At 38.9% G+C, this 21,109-nt stretch overlaps 1 protein-coding gene across 27 annotated transcripts in view; it reads left to right on the top strand.

Annotated features, from left to right (window-relative positions):
- Positions 1 to 21,109, top strand: part of SUPT3H (SPT3 homolog, SAGA and STAGA complex component) — a 340,265-nt gene that overhangs the window by 181,656 nt on the left and 137,500 nt on the right. For 26 of the 27 annotated variants that reach the window (XR_013537592.1, XM_020801522.3, XM_020801525.3 and 23 more), the window contains one exon: positions 17,101 to 17,185. Coding sequence is in view for 25 of the 27 variants with exons in the window: in XM_020801522.3 (XP_020657181.1) it covers positions 17,101 to 17,185 (85 nt within the window). In the remaining 2 variants the exon portion in view is untranslated. Of the gene's footprint in view, positions 1 to 14,857; positions 16,727 to 17,100; positions 17,186 to 21,109 lie in introns of those variants that run through there. The other variant, XM_078378027.1, reaches the window with a different exon arrangement.

Here is a 21,109-nt window from a genome sequence, read left to right as displayed (position 1 = left end):
CAACTAATGGTCATACTCCAAACTTTTTTCCTTTGTTTTTACAACAAATATTTCAAAACTCAAGTGATTTAAAAACACTGGTTATTTTCAAAGTTCTTCTTGTTCCAAAAATCTTGCCAAATTGCACTTAAGTGAAGTATTTGGAGAAGCATGTTTGAGTTCTTAACTATAAATATGTTTTTGTGATTTTAAGAAAAATCAAGGTATTTATAATAGATTGAACCAGAATTTCACTGTTTTGTTATCTTAATAATATTTGCCATAAAGTGATTCCAGGCCACATCCCCCTCTCCCCTCCATTGGAATCTATAGTAAATTATAGGTTGTAACCTTTTTAAACATTAATGCATAATGTTTGAAAGCTGGATAAAGTATTGTAGAGTGTTAATGTAAAAATAAACTTTTTTTCCTGATGAGATTTTATCATGTAACATTTCAGTTAAAAAAGCATTTCAAATACTTAAAATTTATTTAAAAGACATGTAACTGTACCAGTAACATGCAGCACCTTTGAGAATAACTTCAGCTACCAGTACTGTACTTGCCCAAAATTGTATGTCAGGAAAATTAACATAATGAACCATAATGGGAATGAGCTGTGTACTGATGCATGGACTTAGTTTGCTCCTTCTATTAGAAGAGCTGTCCCACAAGGAAAGTGATAGCCTTGCATGATGTCCACTGCTGGGATTATGGTTAAAATATGCCCCTAAAAGCCAGAATTTTGAGTTTTAAATTGGTTTAAAACTGACTTCCACTGACATACAGTACTTAGATATAACTACAAGTTACATTAATCTGTTGCCTTTACATTACATTAATACTGCCAGTTTGCCTTGGTGGTCTGTTCATCCTGTTGAGTTCATAGGATTCTCTATTAAGCCATTGTTCCTCCTTAGCACTAAATGTAAATACAGCTATTGTGTGATGTGTGAGTATCGAACTTTTTTGCAGAAGTTAATTGAACTCCTGCAAATAAAACCCAAACTTAAGCTGGATAGTTTGAAAGACCCATTGCTGCAGATCTTGCTGCATAGCAAAACAAAAATTGTAGTGCAAACCCAGCCCATGAGCAATGTAGTCAGATATGAATTGTAATGAAAATGACATTCTCAGAAATCTTAGTGGAGAAGGCTAGGAAAAACTGTGCTAAGAAACCTCAGTTGCTCTGAAGTAGATGATGTCTAGAGAGAGCTGTACACTTGATGTCATATTGGTGCAACAGTTAATGAGCAGTGGTCATATTCAGATACTGCCAGTTTGCAGTATCTCATTTCCTTAGATTCTGGACCAAAACCTGATACAGAGCAGGGAGCCTCTGTGATGTCACAGCAGTGAGCTCTTATGATGTCACAGAGTTAGTGTAGGGTGTGGTTGGGAGGAAGACTAGAACTGAGCCGGCTTATTGTGCAAACAGGCATGAGTGGAATCTAGGTAAGTGGGCCCAGAATCCAGTTAAAACTGGATAATATGGCAATATGGCTTGACTGGAAGCAAAATGTGTCCAAGAGTTACAGGGTGCTTGCATCCTGTTGACTTACATATAGTACTCATGACACATAGAGAATTTTTCCAGCTACTGTACTGCTCCTGGAACTTTTGAAAGGCTTACCTGATTTCTGGTCTCCTGATTGATACTGAGTAAACACAACATAAATAGAGACACTTTCATGCTGAGCCAGGGGGCCCTGTCACCAGAAGGAATGTGTGCCCAGGCTTCAACGTGACCTCCCACCCAAGTCTTCTCCATCATTGCTCTTTGCCTGGAGAATCCTTGCCACACCTGAAGATCCAAAGAAGCATGGTAACTTCCTTGGACTTTGGCTGGAGCCGTAGAATGTGACCATCATGCACACCACACCAGTTTTGTAGCTGGCTAGGGAGGCAAGAAATAAAACAAAACAAGACATGGTGGCAGAGCTGTACTACAGAGAACCTTGGAGACTGGCCAGCATTTGGTGAAACAAATCAGGAGTGAGCTTTCTGCTTGCAACAGATTCCAATCCGAAGTAAAATAGCGCAGATTTCAGCTATCAGCATATTGGAAGCTATTGCTCTGTTTTCAGACTACCCACGCTATAAAGGTTACGATGATTTATAGGATTAGAAATCATTGCTTCTTGCTCCTGCCATTGAAGAGAGGCAGAAGATACAAATCATTTATGTTTCCTTTGGCAAATGATGTTTAGAATTTCTACTGTTTCATAAACTTCCACCAAGTACTGTAACCTGTTTCCTTCCAGCAAAGGCTCCAAGACTATCCAAGCTGCACCAGCAATATCCTTGTTGAAAAGACTTTGACATAATTTTAGTCCAGCTCTCTCTGTTGTAGCCCAGAGCTATAGACTTCAGAATGCAGAATCAAAGATTTCCTGTTGCCCCAGAGAAAAACAGCTGTTTAGACCAATGTTACAGAGACTCCTGTGCCATCACAAATTGTGAGATTAGATAAACTGAGACAAAGTGGCCACGTAGTGTGGCACTGGATAGCTGACACCCTTCGGAGGTAACAAAGAGCCTCTGTGCCCTTAGAGGATAGAAAGATAAGCTAATTTGTCACTCGCCTGGCAAGAGTGAGATGGAGTTAGAAGTGGATAGAAGAAGCTCTGCGGTACTAACATATTGGAGCTCCAGCTCATTTTCTTTAAAACTGAAAGATACTTAAGGAGCACAGTGAAATGTTATTATGGTGTCTTCATGTGTGGCCTGAAATGTGTGTACTAAGCTTCCAGTACATTTACTTATCTTCACCCAAATGAAATAAACGGTATGAAGAAATGTCAAATGCTTTGTGTCATTTCTAGAAAAGTTCGTAATTGTACATTCTGTTGAACAATTGATGTACCACCGAATTTAGGAGACTGACTTCCTCAACCTGTTTTTATCTGGGAATCAGTTTAAAATGTAGCTGTTCTCTCTTCAGGTGAAAACTGATTGTATTTAGTGAACTGTTTTATTGTATTGCTGCTGAACTTGTGATGCTGTTTACGTTTTTAGGTTTTGATATTGTTGTTTTTAGACTGAGATTTTAAACAGGTCTTCAAGAGAAATAATGAGAAACAAGAATGACAAGAGGAAGGAAGCAGCTTAAAGTCAGCATCTTGGTTAAGTTCGTCCTCTGTTTCAAAAAGCTTATTTTGTTAGTGTGTAGAAATCCAAGGATAATGTTTTAAAAATACTCTAAAATACATATAAAGACTCATGTCAACAGTTCATAAATGCTTGTATTTTGCTGTATGAGCTTTTACAACATGCTTGCAGTTTTAATTCAAACTGACAATAGCCAAGGATTTCTACATTTAGTTAACACTTACTGTGTGTATATACATTGGGATTATGTTTTGACTTCCTTTTCTCTTTATCTCTTTTTTCATCCTATTCCCTTGAGAGAAACATTTGAACAGTTATCTTTTCTAGGCCATGCTAAATTCTTTTATCATAGAATACTATTGTTGAGACTGAGACAAACATGTTCCTTACTTTCCTGAAATGATTGATCACAGTCCAGTCTGCATACTCTAGAAAGTCTATTGTCTCATTTCTTTCTTGATACAGGCTGAAGTGCTCTTTGCCAAATGGAACACATTAGATTCTACAACTGGATTGAATTATATGTTTTCTTCTTTGTTAGTCAGAAGATTTATACAGTTAATGTATGCCGAAAGCGCTTAACTTGAATTATAACAATTTGGGGATTGACTAAGGTAATGTTTGCTCCTGTTTTGTTGTATAAATCAAATATTAAATTGAGTTGCCTTTTCACATGTGCACAACAAAATTTTGTGCAATGATGGCAGTTAATATAAGATTCTCCAGAGATTCAAGAAATGTAAAGAATCTGCTTAAGGCATAGAAGAGCAGACTTCAGGCCTGCATAATCAACTTTTTCACTAGAATCCCAAAGTGCATAATCTGGAACCAGATGGAAAATGGTTGCTCAGGCAGTAAAATCTTACTCCTGTTGAATATCATGAACCACTAAATGAGATAACATATGGAATAATAAAAATCTATAGCCACAGTCATATTGTGAATATGCGTCAAAGTCAGTGTAAAGCCATAAATCACAGTGGTAAATTGTTGCTAATTAACAAGTTGCTGCTTGCTGTGTTTCTCACATGTCAGTCATGTGAGCATCAACCCATTAATTAACTGCAATTCTCTGCCATAGTTTGTGGCATATATGGCAGCATATATCAACAAATAGGATTCTGGCCAGCATCTGGCATACTTTAACTACATCTAATGTAGATATAGAATTGCTATTGTTAAATATTTAGGAGCCAGAGAAACTAGTACAAATTACCCAGATTCCTAGATGCCATTTCCCTTTTGCAATATTCTATTGTTACAACAAGGAGATTATGCAGTTAGGCTTGTTGTTCAGGATATGGTTGCAGCATCTCTGACTGATGGCTGCCCAACTTGTGTAATGTATTTTTCAGGCATTCTAGTCTACAGTTCAAAACTCTTACTCTTAATATAACTCTATTATGATTTTTTGTGTTTATTGTAAACTGCCCAGAGTAATAGGAATGGTATTATCATCATCATCCATGGGAACATTAAGCAGAGAAGGTGTCAGAAAATGATGTCAAAATCCTATGGGGTTTCTGGATCCAAACTGATAGACACCTTGAACATAGCACACCAGACATAGTAGTGAAGGAACAAAGAAATGTCTGGGTTCATTGACATTTCAAGTTCAGGGGATGATAGAGTTGAATATAAAGACTTGGAAAAACTAACAGAGACCTGGCAATTGAAACATCTTGCTTGCGGATGAAACACACTTCAGTGGTCCCCGTAGCCATTGGGGGTTTGGGAACAATATCAAGGAATTTCACACAGTATTATAAGCAGTTGCAGCTCTCAGAAGTAACACCATCAGAGTTACAAAAAATGGCAGTATTAGGAACAGCGTATATACTGTGCCAATATTTAACAGATACTGTAATTTGAAGTTTTTGTTAAAATTTCTATCTTTTATATAACACTAGTCAATGTTTTTATAATTTTGATTGACGGGTGTTTTTTAACAAACACAACAACAACAATATGAGAGTCAGTGTGGTGTAATGGGGTCAAGAACTGAGTGCATTGGTAAAACCATTCCTTAAATATCTCACATAATTTGAAAACTCAGTGTGGGTGATCGTAAATTAGATGCAGCTCGATAGTATATAACAGCAACATAATATCCAGTGTACTTTGCTTACATATTGAGAAAATGGAAGTCTAGACTCTTACAGGGGATTGTTTGGGGTAAAATAAATGAAGAAAGAAGGGCTGAAAGACCTTACTTGCTGAAGAACCTTACAGACTGGTTTGGCTGTAACACAACATTATTTTTACAACTGTTGCATCCATAGTCAGAATGGCCATGATGACATCCAACCACACTAAGAGAAGAAGAACAGGAAGAAGATTGTGTTTCCTTTTATTTATTTACTTTCCTGCTGACTAAACGTAACAACTTCCTTCATTACAAGGAGTTTTATTTGCAGCTCGTATAGTCGCAGCACCAACTATTCATTTTACTACTCTTCACTTTGCAAAAATATTGTGGGGAACTTTGCCAGATCTTTTACTGATGCAAGGATACACTGTGTCTGTGGCACATGAATGTTCTACGAAATTAGAAATGTTATCAAAACCCAGAAAAGTTTGGTATTCCATGACTTACTATTAATCCATGCTGGCTCTAGTAATAAATGCATTCTTTTTTAGAAGGTCACAGACCAAGAGCGTAGCGTCTGTTTTGAAATTTACACAGAGAATGGTCAAAATGGGTGATCTCTAGTTTCTTGTATCTGTCTTTGATGGCTCAAATGCACCATAATTATCTATCAAGTGCTTTGTGGCACCTAATTCTGCAATTTTTTAAAATAACATATACAGTGGTTTTGAATAAATATTTGAAGCTTGTTGCGCAGTTGCACAATAGTTGTAACTTTCAGTAGTAAACTGCTATAAATTAAGAAATTTCCACAGTTATTATCTGCTGCATATTGAGTTACATGATTCAATGTAAAACAGACAATGCCTGTGGAGATTTCATAACTTAGAGTAAATTACAGTTAAAAGTTATGACTTTTATACAACTATGCAACAAGTTTTAGGCCTGTATGTTTTCTAGATAATGACTTTTAGGGGTGATTTTTGACATTGAGAAAATGCTGTTTTGTCAAAACAAATGCAAAACTCAGTTGTGACCTTTTGCCATTTTGTGTGTTATCATATCAGTAAAAACATCAGTAAACGAATCACAGCTCGAGATGGGCACAAACTGTTGGTTCTTTCTTTGAACGAACAAGTATTCGTTGCTTCCCAGCCCTACTGGGACCCAGAGGGTGCTTACTTAGGGGCAGCGTCCTGGCTTCCTTGCCCTGCCTCCTCCAGGCATGGCTCCTGAGAGGGTGCCTGCTAGAGGAGGTAGGGCAGGGAAGCACCAAACACCTGGGACGAACCACCACAAACTGCTGAAGTTCCCAGCTCTAGATTGTATGATAAACTGGTGGTTTGGATGACATCAGTTTATTACTTCTGTTTATAGGAACAAAGATAATTGAAGAACAACTGTATCATAATTTGGAATACATTGCTCAGACTACTTGGAGTGACGTACATCATGTCAAATGGGACGAAGACATAGAAAAGGATAATGTAATGGAATTTATCAGACTAGAGCCAAGTTTATCTATTGGTCTTTTTATGGTGATGGAAGAAGAAGAATGCTTTCTTCCACAAACACAGTGAACATGAAAAAGATAAGTTTGAAAACACTGACAAAAGTTAAATGAGTTTATAGTATTGTGTAAGAGAACTGAGTACATCACGATACATATGTTAATATTTCTGTTTGTTCAAGCAAACCTGTTATTTTGTCATACTATGGTTACATCTGGTTACAAGAAAACCACTCAGTTATCTTTGGAGGTTTATTTTCCCAAGCAGGGGAGAGGAGGTGGCAGAGACATTCTGGGAACAGAAAGATATATAGGTTTAATTTTAAGAAAATGGCCTAGTCATATCCTGGGATAACAGTAGGATATGGATATGTTCTGTGTTTATGCGTTGCACACATACACAGATATGGTCAAATAAGAGAAAGAGGACATATGAAAGTTGATGAGAGTTTAAATAGACTATGAAAAGATTAGAGAGGCAATGTGGTTAAAAACAGAAGAAATAAAATTTTGGAAAATATTATGTAAGACTTCAAAAGTGATCTGACACAGGGAAATAAATCTATTGGGACAGAGCTAAATGGTTGTTGAATAATGAAGAATAAATGAGATCACTGTAGAAGAATATAGCAGTAGATACAACTTGAATGGCTTTGAGGGCAGAATGGATAAAAGTCAGTTAAAATAAAAAAATAAAATTTTATAGACAGAATATTAGAATTAAAATTAGATTTTTTTAAAAAAAATACTGTTTCTTTTATTAGTGCCTATATTTTTGGCGTTCCATGGGCTTCTGTATAGATTACCTTTTTTATTCTTTGTGTCTTCCCTACTACCTAGTCTAGTAGATACAAATGGCATTTGTCCCAAGAGATACATACTGTACTTGTTAAAAGCAATATATGAAAATGCGACATAATAGCCCTGATCAGTCCCATTTTACAACTCTGCCTGACGTTATCCTGAAGCTTTCCTTCCTTATACCTGATTAATTCTGACTCTAGGTAGAGAATACACAGAAGTAGTTTACCCTTCCCTTCTTCTGGGGGCCCCCTGGGACTGTGCAGCTTGCCCAAGGCCACACAGGCTGGCTCTTCCTCCTGAAGACGCAGTGGGGAATTGAACTCCTAACTAAAGATGGGCACAATTTTTTTAAAAAAATTAAAAATTCATTTTAAAAAACTGTACATTTTTTATTCGTATTCATATTTCTCTATGACAGAAATGAAATAACAAAATTTTAATTCATTGATGTGTTTTACCTCCATTTTCACTCTGTTCTCACTCCATTCCCTTTCCCCCCCCCCCGCCGTCTGCAGCTCCTCCTGTCAATCTGGAGTCTCTAGGCAACCCTGGAAGGGACCTAGAGGCTCCTGGATTGACAAGTCAGGCAGCCAATCATGCTGCTAAAAGGGCTGTGGGAGAGTACCTTTGTTATTCTTTGTTAGGCTGCATTTTTTCAGTCTTTGTGGCAGCAAACCAGACATTTTACAGTTCAAGTTTTTTATGATTATTTAGTGGGACTTTGGGAGGGATTTTTCTTCCTGGGTAGTTTTTAGTTCTAGTTATATTTTGAGGTGTCTGTTTGGCTGGGTGCATGCATGTTTTCCCCTTCCCACCTTTAACTCCGGGGGGGGGCTGGGGGAGTTGAATCTTTTTTCCTACCCCTATCTGCCTTCTCTTATTATTATTTTTAATTCTAATTTTTAAAATGCTCCCTTTTATTCCTAAAGTGTGCCTGTGGCTTAGGAGGCAGGAGTTAGTTAGAGCAAGTGGCAAACGAAGGGCATGGGGCTCTCTAAAGGGGATCCAGCCACCGTCATTCATCCTCTGGTGGGCTTGGGAGCTGAAGGTGGAACCAGAGCTTCCTGAAGTGCCTGAAGAAGAGCAGCTGCTCTTTCTTCAGGAATCAGAGGTGTTTGTGGTTCCAGAGGGTCCACTGTCCTCCCATTCCTCTGACCTGGAAGTTACAGGGCATGTTTCCCCCCACACCTGCCACCCCGTCCCCAGAGTTCTCTCGTCATGAGCATGACCCCAGTCCTCTGAGACCAGCCTTCCCAGGCCAGCAGCAGGTGGGGCAGGCAGTGGGCCATTGCCAGACCAACAGCAGAGGCTCCCTGTGGGACCTTTTCGGCACTGTCCATGATGACCAGCAGCCGGTGCACTGTAAGGCCTACCTTGTGGTGGCCCACAGGGTTCTGACCCCAAGCATCCTCCCCCGCCCTCTGCCAGCATCTGGAAAGGCACCACCCAAAGCTCCTGCCTGTGTGTGCTACCCAGGGCACAAAACGCCTCTCTGCCAGCATTCTCTGCCTCCTAGGGCACAAGAGCGGCTCTTAGCAAGCGCCATGTGCCATTCAGGAGCACAAAACTTCCTCCACTCCAGCCTGAAACTGGGAGCACATTAGAAGACGTATGTTAAAAAACTAATTATGTTAGAGAAATACGGAATCCATTTCTGGAACATGTTCTGATTAAAGGGAAGGGGTACACACCAAAAGAAAAATCAATATATTTCTGGAGAGATACGGGGTGGCACGAATCGTAAAATTAAAGGATTGGAACCTAGTGCCGAAGGGGAAAGTGGCACAGAGTGGCAGGAAAATGTAAAAAATGATAGCGTAGAAGAATAATGAATTTAAGGAGTGTATTGTAGTTTATATTTGAATGTGTATTGTCGTTTTCTTTTTGTGTTTGTTATGTAAAATAAAAAAATAAAAAGAAATAAATGGGGAGCAAGCGAAATGACCTCTATTGAGGGTCCCCATACCTTCTGGCCTGGGGAGCGTCATTCTACCCACCTCTGAAACCGAGAGCAAACTAAATTACAGTACATCTATTCCAGCTGCTTCTGAAACTGAGGACAAACAAAACAACCTCTGTTCCAGTAATCTCTGAAACTGGGGGCGAATTAAATTACAACTATGCCTGTGTGACCATTTTCCAGACCCCTTTAGTTGTTCTTCTGACTCACCCTGCTTATCAGTATTCATGTTGAGATTTGTATGCACCAATGGAAGTTGGTGGGCGCGGAGGTAAGGAGGGAGAAGAAAAAAAGGAGGGAGATTAGAAGAGGAGAGAGGCAGTTGGAGTTTGGGTTTTGAAGTTTGGGAGTAGAGAGAGTTTCGGAAGGTGGTAGAGAATAGAAAGGAAGGCTATTTTAGTTGAGAATTAACAACACTGACTGAACGTTTATTTCTTGTAACAATAAACAATTTCTACTTGGTTTTTAAATGACACGTGGCCTGGACCTCTGCCTTTAATAGTTAATAACATTGATGCAATCAACTGGTGGCAGCTGAACGACACGTAGCTTCTCCTCCTGCTTGGTCAAGCAACCAAGGGGCAGGCGGGAATGTGACAATGACAATGGCCTGTCCCCTTATAACAATGGAAAATCTTTTATATCTAACAAATTCACAACAACCGGTTCTTTGTATGAAGGATCCTCATTCTTCAAAGTCACTGCAACAGCATTTCAGCCAACAAGTATTCCCTAACAACTGGTTTGGAGGTAGAACTGGGATTTTGATATTCCTGCTTTAACACTGGGCCTAGCTTTTCTTGCTCAACCTTGACATCTACAGCTGGTGGGGGTGGTAGACACAACTCCTAATGGGTTCCCATTCCTTCTGGCCTGGGGAGGGTCATGTTGTTTAGTCATTAGGTCGTGTCCGACTCTTTGTGAACCCATGGACCAGAGCACGCCAGGCCCTCCTGGAGTTTGGTCCAAGTCATGTTGGTAGCTTTAATGACACTGTCCAACCATCTCGTCCTCTGTTGTCCCCTTCTCCTCTTGCCTTCACATTTCCCAACATCAGGATCTTTTCCAGGGAGTTTTCTCTTCTCATGAAATGACCAAAGTATTGGAGCCTCAACTTCAGGATCTGTCCTTCCAGTGAGCACTCGGGGTTGATTTCCTTCAGAACGGATAGGTTTGTTCTCCTGGCAGTCCAGGGGACTCTCAGGAGTCTCCTCCAGCACCACAATTCAAAAGCATCAATTCTTCAGCAGTCAGCCTTCTCTCACTTCCATGCATTGCTACTGGAACAACCATAGCTTTAACTATGCGGACTTTTGTCGGCAAGGTGATTTCTCTGCTTTTTAAGATGCTGTTTAGGTTTGTCATCACTCTCCTCCCAAGAAGCAGGTGTCTTTTAATTTCGTGGCTGCTGTCACCATCTGCAGTTATCATGGAGCCCATGGAAGTAAAATCTGTCACTGCCTGCATTTCTTCCCCGTCTATTTGCCAGGAGGTGATGGGACCAGTGGCCATGATCTTATTTCTTTTTTTTTTTTATGTTGAGCTTCAGACCATTTTTGCACTCTGCTCTTTCACTCTCATTACAAGGTTCTTTAATTCCTCCTCACTTTCAGCCATCAGAGTGGTATAATCTGCATACCTGAGGATATTAATATTTCTTCCGGCAAACTTAATACCAATTTGGGATTCCTCCAGTCCAGCCTTTCACATGATGTAGTCTGCATATAAGTTAAATAAGCAGGGGGACAATAATACAGCCTTGTAATTCTTTCCCAATTTTGAACCAATCAGTTATTCCATATCCAATTCTAACTCTTGCTTCCTGTCCCACGTATAGATTTCTCAGGAGATAGATAAGGTGATCAGGCACTCCCATTTCTTTAAGAACTTGCCATATTTTGCTGTGGTCCACACAGTCAAAGGCTTTTGTGTAGTCAATGAAGCAGAAGTAGATGTTTTTCTGGAACTCTCTGGCTTTCTCCATAATCCAGCGCAGGTTAGCAATTTGGTCTCTAGTTCCTCTGCCCCTTCGAAATCCCGCTTGTACTTCTGGGAGTTCTTGGTCCACATACTGCTGAAGCCGGTCTTGGAGGATTTTGAGCATAACCTTGCTAGTGTGTGAAATGAGTGAATTGTACAGTAATTGGAGCATTCTTTAGCACTGCCCTTCTTTGGGATTGAGATGTAGACTGATCTTTTCCAATCCTCTGTCCACTGCTGAGTTTTCCAGACTTGCTGGCATATTGAGTGTAGCACCATGATAGCATCTTCTTTTAAGATTTCAAATGGTTCAACTGGGATGCCATCACCTCCACTGGCCTTGTTGTTATCCATGCTTTCAAAGGCCCACTTGACTTCACTCTCCAGGATGTCTGGCTCAAGGTCAGCACCACGCTATTTGGGTTGTCCGGGACATCCAGATTTTTCTGGTATAATTCCTCTGTGTATTCTTGCCACCTCTTCTTGATGTCTTCTGCTTCTCTTAGGTCCCTCCCATTTTTGTCCTTTATCATATCCATCTTTGCACAAAATATTTCTTAGCACTGTTCATTTAAGAAGGCCTTCTTGTCTCTCCTTGCTATTCTTTGGAAGTCTGCATTCCATTTTCTGTAACATTCCCTATCTCCCTTGCATTTTGCTTCCCTTCTCTTCTCTGCTATTTGTAAAACTTCCTTGGACAGCCATTTTGCTTTCTTGCATTTCCTTTTCTTTGGGATGGTTTTTCTTGCTGCCTCCTATACAATGTTACGAGCCTCCATCCATAGTTCTTCAGGCACTCTGTCCACCAAATCTAGTTCCTTAAATCTGTTCTTCACTTCCATTGTATATTCATAAGGGATTTGGTTTAAATTGTACCTGACTAGCCCAGTGGTTTTTCCTACTTTCTTCAGTTTAAGCTTGGGTTTTTCTATAAGAAGCTGGTGATCAGAGCCACAATCAGCTCCAGGTCTTGTTTTTGCTGACTGTATAGAGCTTCTCCATCTGGCTGCAGAGAATATAATCAATCTGATTTCGCTATTGCCCATCTGGTGATGTCAATGTGTAGAGTCGCCTCTTGTGTTGTTGGAAAAGAGTGTTTGTGATGACCAGTTGTTCTCTTGACAAAACTCTATTAGCCTTTGCCCTGCTTCGTTTTGAACTCCAAGACCAAACCTACCTGTTGTTCCTTTTATCTCTTGACTCCCTACTTTAGGATTCCAGCCCCCTATAATGAAGAGAAAATCTTTCTTTGGTGTCAGTTCTAGAAGGTGTTGTAAGTCTTCATAGAATTGGTCAATTTCAGCCTCTTCAGCATTGGTGATTGGTGCATAAACTTGGATTACTGTGATGTTGAAAGGTCTGCCTTGCATTCGTATTGAAATAATTCTCTCATTTTTGAGATTGTATCCCAGTACAACTTTCTCCACTCTTTTGTTGACTATGAGAGCTAATCCATTTCTTCTACGGGATTCTTGCCCACAATAGTAGATATGATAATCGTCTGAATTTAATTCACCCATTCCTGTACATTTTAGTTCACTGACGCCTCCTCTAATTATTTTAGGAAAAAGTGTTATTTGATACATCGAAAAATATGGTAACTGCACTCCCAAACCATCCGAAAATAACAGAACAAGTCCTCAACAGCCGTTCACTAGGAGGAGCAGAGCCCTGCCTTCTCTACCAGCTCTGGAACCTTTCTCTGGTGGGCCAAATATGGAGTGCCACAGCAAGGGTGCTGGATACAGGCACCCAACTGTCCTTGGAGTTGTGTATCCTAAGCTCCTTCCCTAGCTACTTCCCTGTAGTCATCACTGGCAGCAGGTGCTCTGTATGTGCAGTACTTCTTCTTGGAAGCATGGACAAAGTCTACAACTAATGGAGGTAACACATTACTTTCCAGAGATCTGGAGGACATGGTGATGGTTCTCTTACAAAATAACATGACAACTGGTAATATTAATTCTTTTTGATCTAACAAATATAGTGGCTGGGTGTGAAGTGTGAAGAAATCTGACACACACAAAATTGACTTTAGCAGACCATAGTGTCATCACATTTCAGACACCAAGTTCTGCCAGAAAGAAAGTGAGTCCTAGAAGAAACCAACTCTGAACCTTTACTAGAAGCCAAAATTTCAAAACTGAGATTATTGTATTTTGGACACATTGTGGGAAGACAAAACTCATTGGGAAAAAAAAATGAGGGGTTAGAAAAGTGAAATGCAATAGGCAAAGAGAAAGATTGAGCATGATATGGATTAATTAAACAATATCCCCACATGCCAATATGTGTACATCATCAATAAACTGTCAGTATGATGAGAATGATGTGTCAAACATTTTGCATTATGGACAAAGCCTTCTGCTGTTTACACTACCTAGTTGCAAATATAACAGGGTGTATAAAAATCAATGAATTTTTAACAAAAGCAAATTGATTTAAATCATGATTTAATTTGTGTATTTACATAAAAATCAGATTTTAAAAACTTACAATTATGGTTTAAATCAAATCCACCCTGAAATATACCCTGACTATTGGAGCCTCCCAAAGAATTTCAAGCAAAGATAGTTTGGTATTTTATAAGATATCAACCTTTGACTGTGTAGATGATAAAAAGTTAAGAATTGTACTCAAAAAATGAATGTGCCAAAAGATTTGATTGTCCTGATATATAACATAGATTCTGTTAAGACAAAATATGTAGAAACAGACTGGTTTCTCATTAGGATAAATGTCAGACAAAGGTGTATTTTATTTCCCTCTAAATTCAGTCTATATGTAAAATATATCACATGAAAAGCTGGATTAGATTCAGATGAACAAGTGAAAATGGTGGAGGGAAAATATCAGCAGTGGAGTTGACACCGTATTGCTGGCAGAAAGCAGCAATGACTTGAAGTAACTACCAAGAAAGAGGAAGAAAGTGCAAAAGCAAGATTGTACATTGAGAAGACAATCGTGAGTAAAGAAGAATTATTTAATGCTGACAATGAAGAAACAGAAACAGTTAAAGATTTTCCATACATTAATTCAATAATCAATCCAAGTAGTAACTGCTGCCAAGAAATCAGAAGACTGAGACTTGAAAGGGCAGTTGTGAAGAAACTAGAAAAGATACATAAGAGTACAGATGCATCACTAGAGACCAAACTGAGCACATCGCATGGATGTAAAAGCTGGACAGTGAAAGAAAGCTGATCGTAAATATATACTGTATTTTTTGCACCATAAGACTCACTTTTTTCCCACAAAACAGGGGGGTGGAAAGTCTGTGCATCTTATGGAGCGAAGAAAACAGATTATATTTTCCTGTTTTCTTCTCCTAAAAAATCGGTGCGTCTTATGGAAAGGTGCGTCTTATAGAGCGAAAAATACGGTATGTATATATATATATATATTCGAAAATAGCATTAGAAAAGAGCTTCATGGATACAGTAGACTGCTAGAAAGACAAGTAAGTGGCTGGTAGATCAAATCAACTCTAGAAGTCATCAAACTGAAGTAATTGTAGTTTGGGGTTATTATTGGTGTTTACCCCGTGGCCCCTGCTTGTTTCACCAAACCCAGAGCTCCCATGAGTATCCCAACACACCCTTTAACACGCTGCCACCAGTTGATCTCTTTATCAACCTATATTTCCTATGAAAGACTGAGGTCCATTCAGTACTGAACTTTTAAACAGAACCAGGTTTATTGATTAGAAGTTGTTTTAGGAATAGTTCTTAAGCACATTCTTACAGTTACACAAAGCTTCTGTATTTTACTTTAACCTCTTCGATGTTAATTAATACAGGTCACACTCTGATTAATCACTCCTTAACATTCTCTGCCTCAAACCCCCAAACTCTGACTCACCCCTCCCTCCTGGTTTCTCCGTCTCCGCCTCCCAACAGCTCCCATTGGTGCAGGCCACTGCCATTATATATATAGAAAGACAGAGTGTTCGCTACAGGGATTATTATGAGAAGGGGTGGCTTTCAGAAAAAGATAGTAATTTTGTAAAAAGTTGAAGGCAGCAGAAGAGAAAAGAAGAATGAATATGAGATTAAGTTATTTAGCAAAAGAAGTTACAGCCTCGAGTTTCCAAGACTTGAGCAAGGGTGTTAATGGTAGGACATCACTAATTAATAGGGCTGTCATCAGTTACAAGTACCTTGAGGAAACATAACAAAAACAGACTTTTTGTATGTAGAATTGGAGGAAAATATTGCAGTACGTTTTTTAAAATCTAAATTGTTCTAGTTTCATATTGCTGATGCATAGGAAATACTTTCTTTGCATCTGTAATAGTTCCATGTGGAAGCTTTTTAGTACTAAGGGACTATAACAAAAACATTTTGATTAAGTACAAAAAGCCCAAAATGCTTGTGGATCCTTTTGTATACAGAAGGGAAAAACAAAAATGCTATGAAGTAAAGTGATGACAGTACTCAAGTAGCAAACTACAATCTGAAGGAAAGAGGATTTCTTGAGCTGGTCATTCCATTTCAGCTTCTAAAACTGAATCCCTGAAAGAGACTCTGACCTGAAATGCACTTTTCCATATTTGTTGCTGTCACTGGGGCTGAGTTACAGTGATGGGTATTTTCCAACTAACATTTATCTATGCTCTCACCCTTTCCCTTTCAGATGAGTTACAGTGAGCTTTGCTGTTGGTTTAATCTGTTTGAAACAGGGTTTCTTGCCTTTTTTTGGGGAGGGTCAGTGTTTTGAGACAACGTTGCCAGCCACTTCTAACCTGGACAGGTTTTTGATCAGACATTTAAAAATAATTCGGATCGTTAGACCCCAGTTTCTTAAAACATAGAAACCATTTCAAAGTAGCCTCACCTATCTTATTAAACAATAGCTTCTGTTTCTGTATAAATGTTTGCACATTATTTGAGAACATATGGGAACCAAACCCAGATGGGTCTGCAGGCTATGAAGCATTAGCAGCTACAGCAGCAGCCACAGCAGCCAGAATTTTAATTAAATTGGCATCTTCATAATAAATCAGAATATAAACATCAGCTCGGGTACTGGCTGGGGGGCTCAGTTAAAATGACAAACCTAAATATTATAACAATCTTAGAATTGCAGAGCTTGGAGGGATCCTATGGATCATTGAGTCCAGCCCTGTCAAGGAGGCACAGCATAGAAATGAACTCCCAGCCTCTGGATGTACAGCCAAATACCTAAACCACTGAGCTATCCAGCAGTTCTAAATTCTTGGGAAAGTTTAGGAGCAGTTGTACCTGGACATACACCTGAACTAGCAGCACAAAAACTCTTGTATCTGTTTCAGGTACTTTTTCCCCCTTTGGTCTCAGTTTCTGCTTGATTTTGATGTCCATCAAGCTATTTGATAAGTATTATTTGTATTCTATGAATTTTAAATATTTTTATGTTCTTGATTATTTAAGCTGTCCTGAAGATAATGTAGAAGGGGATATCCTTTTAAACCAAAGAGACAGTTCTTTCCAAGTGAACCAAATAAATAGTTAAATCTATTTCTATTGGTTGTCATATCTACTATGTATTTTAATTTATTCTTACAATTCTCTTGGCTCATGTGATCTTTATTATCATATTAATAAATATACTTTCTTTTGGAATTTTTGTTGCTTTGTTTGTTTGCATATTTGCAATATTCCGTATCTCTGAATTATTATTTTTTAGGTTTTCTTTGGGAGATGCTCGGAGGCCTCTACACGAATCAGCAGTATTGGTGGAAGATATAGTCCATACCCAGCTGATTAATTTGGTAAGTAAAAAAAAAAAAAGAAAGAAATACATTCCACAGTTTCAGTCAGAGGCAATTATATTACAGTGTAACATCACTAGGAAGAGGATCAGGAAAAAATTTTTATACTTCACTTTCCCTGCAGTGCCTTCAACAGCCACTGCTTTGAAAATTGTAAGCATTGGCTCATATGTAACATCAGCCCAGGTTTATTTGATACCATCAAGAGAACACGGTATTTCAGAGACAGGTAGCTCTAAGAAAAGAGAACTACCAAGTGGCTCTGAACATCATATGCGAATGTTGTAAAGTAAAATGTTCTGCATGTCTGCCACGAAATTTCTTCCTACTCAGGGGTCATATTCAGATGTAGTTTGTTTTTCTCTGGCTTGTTAAAGAAGCTAGAATTTTGCTATTTCTTTGTCTGATGTTGGTTTCTTGTCTCCCTGCCGTCTCTGTGACGACTCACTTGCTGCACTGTGGCACTGAGTGCAAACTATGAAGGCAGGGTGCTGAGCAGATGCAAAAGAAAGTGTGGTAACATAATTTGCCTCTTTTGAATCTCAGTCCTTAAACTTATGGTGCAGGGTATTTAAATAATGATTGCTGTCACACTTGTGTGATTTCTTAATTGAACTTTTAGGACCTTAGAAAAGAAAAGAAAAATCTCCCATCACCATTTTGTGATATATGGGTAGCTTGTACATCTTAATTGAAATAAACATTTACATTGTGAACTACTGATGGGGCATGTAATTGCATGCTTGTTGTAGATTCTTAGTGAATGGGAAGGTCCAAGTGCTAAACACATAGTCAGAAATCAACCAGTGTTGATCAGCATTGCATGAAAAATGCTACTCAGCCATCTTTAGAAAGTTATTTGCAGCTGTCAGTTCTCACCAGACGAGTACTAGGAAAAGTCCTTGTTTTATGAGATTGTTTAAAGAAGTAATAAAGCTTCCTGTGCAGGACATTAATTAAAGGGGTTATCAAAATAGGACAAAGTAATATAATTTGTGATTGCATAAAATAAAGGAAGTGGAGATCCCTTAGGGATCTAATGAATCACAGGATGGAAACAATCTTCTGGCTAACTAAACATTCTGGCTTAGTACAAAGTCACAGAGTGTATATACAACTCAGCAAACCGGAAAATATGGTGTGTTTACATGAATGGATAAAGGAGGTCACAAAAACACCATCTGGGCAAAATCCTTGGAGTTTTCATTCTGTTTCTACCATATAGTTAGCTAATCAACACGTACGTGGTACTACAGACATATCACACACCTGTCTTAGTGTAGGGTGAATTTGGTTAATGTAAAAATTCTATAAAAATTAATATTTTCATTTGTCAAGATGTCAGAGGAGAAGGGAGTGGCAGCTGGTGCTACATTTTTCTAACTATATAATAATTAAAGAAATAATGTTATACTTGTATCTTGGTATCTGTCAAATAAAGCCTTAACATTGCTGTAGAATGCAGTTGGAAATGAGAAAATATGGCTGTATTTGCATTATTTTGTTGAAACCCTAGTAGAAGTGGAGGTATTGGGCCCAATATGTTTTATAACAAAATGTGTGGTACCCAATTCTCTCCTAAGGGAGTCATTCCCATAACAAATTGGAGAAATGTGCACTGAGGGACATTAAAAAAAAAAAGAAGAGCAGGGGACAGAATATCAAATGGAAAATTGCAGTTCCTAAGAGATGCATAACTTTATGTGGACACCAGTAGGATTCTGGCCAAACCAAGCTGAATTGCAAATCATGTGAAATGAAAAGACACTCAGCTGTGCAGTTAGCAGTTAAGGAATTCCGTCTTTTATTGATGGAGCATCTGCTTCTGCCTTGCAATGAAGTGCTGCATGATTGAATGGTTGCATATATTTGAACAGCATACAAGCCTTCCTACTCATGGAAAACATGATAATAAGAAGAAATGTTCTTACCATCTTTGGCATAGTATTTTGCATGGAGGTATAATTTCATTTTTCCCATGAGAGAGTAGCCTGCGATAGGTCACCTACAGTCTTACAAGGTGGTCCAGGAACAGTCACAAATTAAGAAGAGCTTCTGTCAATATGAGCCAGCAGTACCAGTGATCTGCCTTGGTGGAAGCAGGTTCTGTGTTCCTTGTGCTGAGACTACATTACTTTAACTTTCAGCTGTATAGATTTTATTTTGCAAAGATGTGAAGAGAGGATTTTTTTGAGGCTGCACACTTGTGTATGAAAAGATATAGATAGTGTCGTTGAAGAGATCAACCATTTCCAGTGGAGGTGGGTGCCTAGGTACTACATAGATAGATCCAGTCTAGGTTTGTTTCTCTGTTTTTTCCCAGTAAGCAGACTTAGTTTTCTGAATATGGCTTTCCACCTGCAGCTGATGTCCTCCCTCTCCCCCCCCCCCCGATTCACTTCACTTCATGTAGTGGCCATCTGACCCTTAATTAGATACACTGCTATTACTGTTAACCTCACAACCACACCCATGCATTTCCCTACAAAAAGCCAGCACACTGGGAAACTGAATAACCAGACTGGATTATACTGTAGGGTTGTCACAGAGCATTCCAATTCCCTACTGGATAACAGCAGTATATCACTTTGCTGGACTGGCATGACCCACAGTCTTTCAGCTACAACCCTGTCTTCTTATTTTGGGTATAATAATGGTAGATTTTTTTAAAAAAACTGCGTTTCTGGTTATGCAGACCTATATCCCACTGCATTTAGATTATCATTGGAGACCTAGGATGTTCAATTCTGTTAAAATTTGTGGAAGCAGCATTAGATAAAAATAAGCAACAATTATCTGAGCTGCATGCTAGCCTAGAAAGACTGTCCTCCAGAACATTGCAAAGAGTTGAAGTCTGGCAGTCATACTCTACCTCTTGTCACACTAAACCTCTTGCAGACTACTGGGATGCATGTCCGCCTGCAATAAATAATTTTTGGACTGGAGGTGAAAGGAAGGAATTTCTCATAAGGAGTACTGTATAAATAATTAAATATTGCCCTAAATACTTTGGTATTTGTGGGTGTGTCCAGTCTACAGTACATCAAAACACTGTATCTGGTTAATTTCCATGCATGAAAGAAAGCCTGCCATTTGTGAGCAGCAGATCTGGGCACAATTTGCTGTTTATCTTGTACCAGAATACACTTTAGAATAGGATTTAATTTTTTTTTCTAAGATACAACAGAATTCTTTCGTATCTCTTTTTTTCTTTTTTGCTTGTCTGTATTTGCTTGTCTATATTTTCTATTCGTATAAAAATAAGAGACAAAAGTTGACTATTAAATACAGGTAGCAGATTATCCCAGAGCAGATAATAGATAATTCTCACATAAATGCATTACTTTCTGATCTCTTCAGTGGCTAGGATTCAAAGTGCAGAGAATAAAGCAGGTAGCACAATGTGCATGCCTCTCCACTACAATACTGCATAACTGGCTTTTGCTGCTTCAGAAAACAGGGGCTATTGGCAGGATTCAAATGCCTGTCATATAGAGGAGAACTTTTCAAATACTTGAAAGACTGTCATACAGAGGAGGGGCAGGATCTGTTCTCGATCATGTCCAAGTCCAGAACACACAACAATAGGTTCAAGTTACAGGAAGCCAGATTTCAACTGAATATTAGGAGAACCTCCCTAACTGTTACAGCAGTACGGCAGTGGAATCAATTACCTCAAGAGATGGTGAGTGTCCCAACACTGGAGACATTCAAGATAAATTTAGAAAGTCACCTGGCAGATATCCTTTGATTGGTATTCCTACATTGGACTCAATGGCCTTAGAGTCCCCTTCCAACGTCATTATTCTATGATTCTGTGAATCAGTTCAGCTGCTGCAGCAGGATGAGTGCTTTAGAGAACAGGTAACATAACAGCAGCTTCTGCCAAGCCCCAAATGAACTATTTAGGCCATGGCAGATCGC

The sequence above is a fragment of the Pogona vitticeps genome, chromosome 1 (genome assembly GCF_051106095.1).
Source record: "Pogona vitticeps strain Pit_001003342236 chromosome 1, PviZW2.1, whole genome shotgun sequence".
In the NCBI taxonomy this organism is placed as follows: domain Eukaryota; kingdom Metazoa; phylum Chordata; class Lepidosauria; order Squamata; family Agamidae; genus Pogona; species Pogona vitticeps.
This window is presented reverse-complemented; position numbering and strand designations above follow the sequence as displayed.